Source organism: Phalaenopsis equestris, unplaced genomic scaffold, assembly GCF_001263595.1.
Source record: "Phalaenopsis equestris unplaced genomic scaffold, ASM126359v1 Scaffold000084, whole genome shotgun sequence".
In the NCBI taxonomy this organism is placed as follows: domain Eukaryota; kingdom Viridiplantae; phylum Streptophyta; class Magnoliopsida; order Asparagales; family Orchidaceae; genus Phalaenopsis; species Phalaenopsis equestris.
The window spans coordinates 1,311,154-1,320,147 of record NW_018164526.1 but is presented as its reverse complement, the minus strand read 5'-3'; the positions used below and the strand labels follow the sequence as shown (position 1 = coordinate 1,320,147).

General features: G+C 33.4%; 1 protein-coding gene across 1 annotated transcript in view; it reads right to left on the bottom strand.

The window, feature by feature from the left end:
* LOC110019884 (mRNA-decapping enzyme-like protein) overlaps positions 1-8,994 on the bottom strand; it is a 43,157-nt gene that overhangs the window by 26,563 nt on the left and 7,600 nt on the right. Inside the window, exon 4 of the mRNA XM_020717744.1 lies at positions 3,208-3,352. Within this exon, the coding sequence (XP_020573403.1) occupies positions 3,208-3,352 (145 nt within the window). The remainder of the gene's footprint in view (positions 1-3,207; positions 3,353-8,994) is intronic.

Here is an 8,994-nt window from a genome sequence, read left to right as displayed (position 1 = left end):
GTGCAGTCCGTTTTGTCATCCGGGGTCGCTCGGACGACGTCGTCGACAATCGGGTCAAAAACGCGTCGAAATTCAAATTTCACATAATTTCGACCCGCGATCGATCGTCTCAAAAGGTTTACTCGAGCCCTCGACAAATAACAGTGCAAGCGATGCGAATTGTGGCGATCGGACGCGTCGACTCTCCGAATTGCGAAGTTTATGAGCGCGGTAGTGCGAATTATGCAAAAGGTCACCCTAAGGCTTAAAGGTCCTATAGGGAATCCCTTTTCGGTTTCCTCATGTTGGTTTCATCCTTCTAAGTGAGAATTCGACACCACGCGCGCGCAACCACAAAAGAGGACAGAAGTAAGTCGAACTTCTAACACGAGTCGGGTCCCATTTCTAAGGTTCTAAGATAGTCAAAGGGAGATCCCTAAGGCTAGATCCTGAACCCTAAGAGGAAGACTAGACCTCGCTAAAAATGAGGTCAGCACCACTGTATTCCATCTTACCCAACAAATTATTTTTCTCCCAGGAACTTCTGCAATTAACCTCCCTCCTAGCATATCCTTATACACAATAAAAAAACTCCAATCCCACCATCACAACCCATCTTGAAGCACCTTAGTTCCTTCAATACCATTCAAAAAAGCAAAACCTCCAAATTTTACACTTATGCATTCTTAATAGTCATCATCAACAATTGAATTGATAAATGTGCTATGAAGCATCTTGCTTAGGAAGATGTCAAACTGTGTCAATATAAATATGCCAAACCTTACACTGTCTTACAAATGTGTGAGGAGAGATTTTATGCATGTTTAGTTTTCAAAATGATTAAATTGTGTGAATATTGACATATTTTGTGATTATATAATCAACATGATTATGATGACCTCACAAGGAACTATCATGCTCCCATGCATTCGGGTTAGCGACTCGTGGAAACATTTTTTTAAATATCACAGCACCATATTTGATCATTTTTCATCATCAAATTGAAAAATGCCCACTGTGAAATGGACTCAGATGATTACTTGACACTTGTATGATCAAATCGAATGAATAGTTCTATGGACACCAATGACCATATAACACTCACATCATCGAGACAATCAATTTTTCACTGTTTAATCAAATATTATCATCAACTATCAATCGGCTTGTCAAATCAGACGATATACACCGTCAACGCAGTCTTGATGTCCGCTTCACATCATTGAATCAATGATAAGCACCATCAGATGGACAATGACATTTGCAATTCACCCTCACAAACAAATATATGCACCAATATCATCTTATCAATGAAATTATGAAAATAGAATTATACTGTAGATAATTTTGTGCTGAGACAATTCATTGTAGAGAATAAAGAAAGGGTCTTTCATATGATATTTATAAATATTGAGAAACTATATAAATCAAAAGCCATGAAAATTGATTTAGTGTGCAATACAACAACAAGAATAACAAGCAATTATTCCACTAAGTTGGGTCGGCTATAAGAATCCTTTTTCTCCATTGTGACATATTGAGTGTCATATTTTCATTTAATTTTAATAAACTGAGATCGTTTTTTATACAACTTGCCCAAGTCTTTTAGGTCTACCTCTACCTGTTTTAGCATAAGTCAAATCTAAAACATCTATTCTCCTAACAAGGTCATCAAATGGTTCACGTTTAATGTGATAAAATCATATAAGGTGACTCTCTCTAATCTTGTATCCCACTAGAACTACCACTCCAAACCTTTCACAGAAATATTGGTTTTGCATTTTACCTCTTAGTGTCAATCCACTTATCTAACTGTGCAATAAGAGAAAAAACATGTAAAAGATGTATTTATGTTATTGAAGAAATTGATGATAGAGAACTGAATGGTATTTAAAGCACTTAACGAGATGACCGGAATTTCCAATTATAGTAAGATTACATCAAAGTCTATTGTCACACCCACATTCTATTATTTTGATTACATGCATACGTATAAAAGATATATAAAATCATATTCTTGCACATATATTTTTCACGCATGATAGTTTCTAGAATCAATTTTACAAAAGAAAGTATAATTAACTTCAAACATTAAGTCGAAAAATTTAAATAAGGTGTCTTATGAATATTATGTGATAAGTAAATATCATAGAAATTTAACAAATAAATTTTATAAATCTGCAATCAAGTCGGCTGTATTATATGAATTAAAATTTTAAACTTAAATAAATTATTAATAGTAAAGGTTGAGTGAAGTAAAAAATAAGAAATTAAATAAATGTATACAAAAATAAAAATGATATTGGACAGATGATAAATGTGGCATTTATTCAAGATGAAATAAAAAATAAATTTAGTTAATTTGGACATACACAAGAAAGGGTAAAAATACAAACACAAGGAGGGTAAATAAAATTATTTACGAAGGATTAAAATGAAAAGGGCAATCAAAAAATTTACATGCATAGAAGAGCAAATGTGTAGAATAGTTTTAAAAGCTCATGTAATACTCAATAAGACAAATTTGGTGAAAGGATCCCCAAATAGTTAAAGATAATTCTAATAATGACGATGATGATGTTTCATTGCTTGAAATCTATTCAAAGGTGTAAAAAACTTTGCTTCAAAAGAGAGCTTTCTACCAAAAGACTTTGACAATTAGATATTATTTTAACTCGCTTTTGAAGCCTTAGCTCAGAATGCTTATATATACAAGAAAATTTCACAGTATTGAATAAACTAATGTTTTACGATAATTTCTAGCTATTACAATAGGACCTATCATTTTAGGTGACAATCCACAACAGAGAATTGGCTAACACGACATCAAATCTTCGAATAAAAATATAGACAGAAGCCACCTTATTGTGACAAAACATCCAGGGTAAGAATCTTGAGTAAAAACAAAAATTTAAAACATACACATGATTTATAATTCTGAAAAAAGGTATGTATCTTCACTAGATTCAAGCAAATCCATTCAACTTGAATTTGAGGTTGAGAAAAAACATAATAAAAGTAATATTACAAAAACAAACAAGATAAATTGTATACCTTAGATCATAGAAAGGGTTGTCCCATACATTGCAAAGCTAGCTTAAGTTTTTACTATTTTCATACATACAAAAAATTCTCAAAAAGAGCAATTAAATACATCTTTTTCTTCAATTTGTCTAGAATAATTTACATGCAAGAGAATACTAATTCACAAATATTATCAGTTAGTACCTGCTAAAAAGATTTGCAATAGCTTCACAGTCATGTGAATTGTAAAACCATATACCATTAACTTCTTGAGCAGCATTCCTGTACAACAAATATGGAATTTGGACTTCGTACTCAAAATCCCCCAAAAGATCCTCCACCAGATTCTCTGTTCATAGGTTGAAACTATATTAAATGTGCATCAATAAATATAGACTACTAAGAACAAAAAAGCACATATCATTGATAAGAAAGAAAAGTGCAACTTCTTTTCATCGTTGCATTCGTAATTCAAAACCTAAGGTTGTTCATAATCTGAGGGCAGGTTAGGATTCATGGTAATATTCCTCCACTTAGTTGCCTCTTCTACACTCATCCACGCAACCTCCCATAATCCACGGAACACCTCTTCCCCAGTCATTTCCCTGCCACTGTGCACTCTTCTCCTCCTCAAATCTATGTGCATCCCCTCCTGGCCACATTGGAACATAGATCTCCTTGCCAAACATGGCATAAACTCCCTATTGCTTACATCCTTTCTTAAATCAACAGCCCATGAGCACTATAACAGAGTTAGTATTATTTGTACAACCAAATTGCTTTATAGACGATCCACCAGCCATCCTCTACACTAATTTTCATCAATTATTCAACCACCTTGATGATGCTACAACTTCCTTATTTGATTCCATCACAACACACATTTCATATTTAGTTCATCTCCTCCACATTTCTTTCATTCAATCGAGAACAGTGTATATTCACAATATTCTCTATTATACAGTATGACTTTTAACTTCAATAAAAATTACAACATAATTTGTGATCATCAAAATTCAAGGGCAAGTACTTTTTTAGTTCTTTGTTAATGATAGTTTGTTATAACCTTTCGACCATTTTATATTTTTGATAAATTATGTCTTAATACCATATTTTGAGAGCTTAAATCAAGATTTATCCTAATTTGGGTCCATATCAAGCAAGAAAATAATAATGTCATAAAAAATTTAATATTTGATAGAGCTCAAGATTATTTTCAATGTCTCATATTGAAAACTGTTAGAAGGAAAAAAAACTTGACTAATTTCTCAGAAGAATTTGTGCCTATATATAGGTAAAAATTGAATAATAAAAAAATTAATAGTGAGAATACTCTCAATTAAGAGAATATATTATATAATAAATACAAAATATTCTAATTACAAACTCTCCAATCTAGAAAATCTTTTACATAACATCCCCCCAAGCTAGAACAAATATCGTGAAGTTTCAGCTTACAATAGCTCGTTTCAACGCCTTCGTCAAAATATATTTTAATTGTTTTTCACTGGAGATATAAGAGCCAGTGATCTTTTAACAAAACGGTATCTCTGATGAATTAACAACTAACTTTAATACATTGTGTTCTTTAGTCAAAACATGGCTATTAGCAATATCGATGTTGCCTTGCGTAAAAGGAACGTCAAATTCTTCAATAAAATTTTCTTATCCACATCATTCCACAAATGAAATGTGCTGCTGTATTGTCTTTGAATTCAATGCTAAAACCAGTCACAATATTTATTTTTATTATTTCTCCAAGAAACAAAATTTCCTCCCACCAAAATGTAATATCCTAAAATAGACTTCCAATGTTCAGCAGATCCATTATAATCAACATCAGAGAAGGCTTCGATTAAAATTGGTTGTGTTTTTGATACAGTCATTTTCACGTAGACCACTTAATATATTTTATAATCCTTAAAACAAAATACAAGTACTTCCTCTTTAAGCTTTGCATATGTTATCACGTCAACAAAAAAAAAAGAAATATCAAACAAAGTAATAATTAGGTAGAAAAGCACACCAATCAAGTAATATAACTGAAAAATATCTTCATAACTTCCCTCATTCTTGGTATTTTGTATAGAAACGATGGTAGAATTAGATGGTAAGCACCCAAAATAATAATAATTTCCTCAAATAGGTCTATGGGAATGAGAGAAGCCATAATTTTCATACACAATGTCGATAAAATATTTCAGACACGCCCATGTTTTTTTGTAACAAATGCCTTTCAAAGGTATCATTTAATTTTATTAATACTTGAAATATCATTTTCCATGAAAAGATACAGCAATTGCGCAAGGATCAATGTCCAAGAAGATGAATTGTGGACAAATATAGTGTGATCAATCATGCTACTTCAAAAATGTACTTTACGAGGGAACTTGCATAATTTATTAAAGAAGGCCAAGGGACTTTGTTTCAGGCATTCAAACCATAAATGAGTTTTTGAAGCATATATATTTTGCTCTCACCTCAGCAAAAAACTTGGAAGATTGCTCCACATAAATTACTTCAAAGTAACCTCATATACCAAAGTGTTGCTCAGTTCATTTGGACTAAAGGTAGCCCTTGATTAATGGCCAACAAAAGGCAAATAATTTTCAATCGAGCCACTAGAAAAAAACTCAAAACAATTAATCTCATGAACCTATGTTTATGTTTGGCAAACAAGAGGGATTTGCAGTAGTAAAAGGTACAATTTGGATTATACTTGATTGTGAAAATTCATTTGAAAAAATAGATTTTGACACCAACAAATGATGAAATCAAATCCATAGCATGCTGATAAAGCAAATCCCCCTATTTCAATATGCATTGCATGTTTTCAATTAATATTGATCAATATACATTGATATGTTTTCAATATACATTGATATGTTTTCAATATACTGGATTATGTTTTCAATATACATTGATATGTTTTCAATATACTGGATTATGTTTTCAATATACTGGATTATACTCTATTGTATGTTTTCATTATACATTCATATGTTATAGGAATAGAAAAAGAAGGGATAGAAAAAGTAAAATTACAAAATAAAAAAGACAATGATCAAAGGAAACAAGAATACATTAGGAGATGGGTCTCATGTTGTAACAGATAAATTGGGACATGGAGATCAGACGTTAATGATGTAGGTGGGTGCTCAATCATAGATGATGGAATGGTCAAGGGTATACTAAAGGGAGGTTGCCGAGGCCGACAAGAGAAAACTCATAGTGGAGCAAAAGCGAATACCGAACCAAAACATGGAATTGCAATATTAAGAGAAATTTATGCAGATAAAGAGACAAAATATAGAGCAATCAAAAAAGCTCATAGTTCAAGAATGCATGTTCAACTCACTCATTATGAAAGCAAACCAAGCTAAAGCAAATATTTTCAGCTCGATTTTAAAAAGACATACAAATAGACCCTTTTTTTTATTAGTTTGTGTATGTGCACATCTTAACACTAAAAGTTCTATTATTAATTACATGTTAGTCAGAGTCATTGAATTTTAATGATTGAGATCTACACGAAACCCCGTCACCATATAAAGTCAAGGTATTGTGCCAAAATCGTGATTCTTTTCTTCATCTCACTCCCTACCTCCCTCACATGTTGTCTCATCATAGTGCCAATTATTGATCCACACTAAGAGGTTGGGACATTTTTCACCTCAGCGAGCCTTTATCTCTGCTATTTTCCCTCTAGTGTCCATTTGAATCTTTTTTGCTCTTAGCCTCCCTATGTACCCAAACTTAGTGCTCCCTATAGCTCCACATTTAAATCATAAACCTTTTTGTCACTACTATTCGATTTTTGGATAGGGGAAATCTGACTTTGCCTATAGTTTTTATAATTTATAACACATTTACGAAGTTATTTGGACTCATGAATTGTGCTAGATTGCTACTTAAATAAAGGAAATTGCATTCCTGTGTGTTATTTCAACCTCTAATTTGATACATGTTAAGTTTTTACATTTAGGCATTTCTATAAGTTTTCCTTAATTCTCTTCGAAATATTGCAGTGTATATCTCAAATACCTCATTTTATATGCTTTGTGTTGCTTCTACCTCAATATTTAGAGTTTTTTTTTTTTTGAATTCTCTTGAGATGATACATGTTAATTTTTTTCATTTAGACATTTCTCTAAGGTTTCCCTCAAGCAAAAACTTTATTGAAATCTAAAAACTTTAGATTTGAATAAAAAAACTTAGAACTCAAAAATTTGCTTGTGAAAATTGATTCTCTATTTTACTTTTACCTTTGAATTAAATTTTTTTTTTTCAATTTATATTGAAATTTTTTTGGGGGATAAGCAAAAATTTAATTGTGATATTTAATTTTATTTCTTGTAATATATGTTTATATGAACATTTATGCAGGCATTGTAGCAATCTTCAGTTAGGTCATTCAAATTTAGATGTTTCCTGCATTTCATAATTTACAGAGATATTTATGATATTTATGAAAATCTAAGAAGAGCTTGTGGAAGACTTGATTTGGACAACTTAGGAAACCCTTGAGTATGTTTATTCCCTTCCTATTCTATATTATTTTATTTTTATTTCAGAGGTACTTCCTTCCTAATTTAGGTTAGATATATTTGTTAAGTTCATAAATTATGAGAGATTGTTTTCTCTGTATATAGGTGCTAGGTTAGAAATATTTGGTAAGTTTGTAGATTAGGAGATAATGTTTTCACTATATATATGCACCCTACATATGAATAAAATAATGAAAAGAGAATTGTTTCTCTCCAAATCAGATCTCTACATGATAAGAGAGCTTAGATCAAACCTAAGTTAGCCTTCTTCTTGTCGAAAAACTCCCACTCCAGAAAACTCCTTCCCAGCAGTCGAACCTCCCCTGCACGGCCGCAGGAAACTTCTTCCCTACCTACACAGTACCAAGTCCTGTCAGACCTCCTCCTCTTACATCTTGAGTTTTCCTCTTTTTCCTAGTGGATCTCATTTGTGCAGTCAACCTGCCAATCGGATCTCATACAGCTGGTCGCATCTCCGAACTGCAAAACCTCTGCAGATTTGTTGTTCCTTCTCGTAGTAGCAAGTTCTTCATCGGAACTCTTCTTCTAGCGCTATTTCCCTATAGCCGACGTTTCTCCGCAAGATTAGAATAGCCCGGAAACTCTGGAGAGAATGACACAAATTTATTTTCTCTTTACCGTCTGGTTGAAATAGCTTTCTCTCACCAGTGCAAATCACATTCTCTCTCTAGTAGAAATCATTTGTATCTATGCGACAAGCAGAAGCAGTTGGAACTCTCCCCACCTTGTTTTTCCCAAGCAACATCCATTTATCCCTGCAAGTCGTACCCTATAGCTTTCTCCGCTAGAACACTTACGTGTAGGCCCTTCCTCAGAATCCTCATTGCAACCGACAGAATCCTTCTTGCACCCACCTGTCTTCCTATACGAAAACAAACCCTACGCCAGAGCTTCTCCCTAAGGCAGACCTCCAAAATTCTCTTTGTTCTTCTCGACAGCGGCCTGCAAAACCTCTGCAGATTTGTTGTTCCTTCCCGTAGTAGCAAGTTCTTCATCAGAACTCTTCTTCTAGCGCTCTTTCCCCCGACGTTTCTCCGCAAGATTAGAATAGCCCGGAAACTCTGGAGAGAATGACACAAATTTATTTTCTCTTTACTGGTTGAAATAGCTTTCTCTCTCCAGTGCAAATCACATTCTCTCTCTAGTAGAAATCATTTGTCTCTATGCGACAAGCAGAAGCAGCTGGAACTCTCCCCACCTTGTTTCTCCCAAGCAGCATCCACTTATCCCTGCAAGTCGTACCCTATAGCTTTCTCCGCTAGAACACTTACGTGTAGGCCCTTCCTCAGAATCCTCATTGCAACCGACAGAATCCTTCTTGCACCCACCTGTCTTCCTATATGAAAACAAACCCTACGCCAGAGCTTCTCCCTATGGCAGACCTCCAAAATTCTCTTTGTTCTTCTCGACACGATTCACGAAA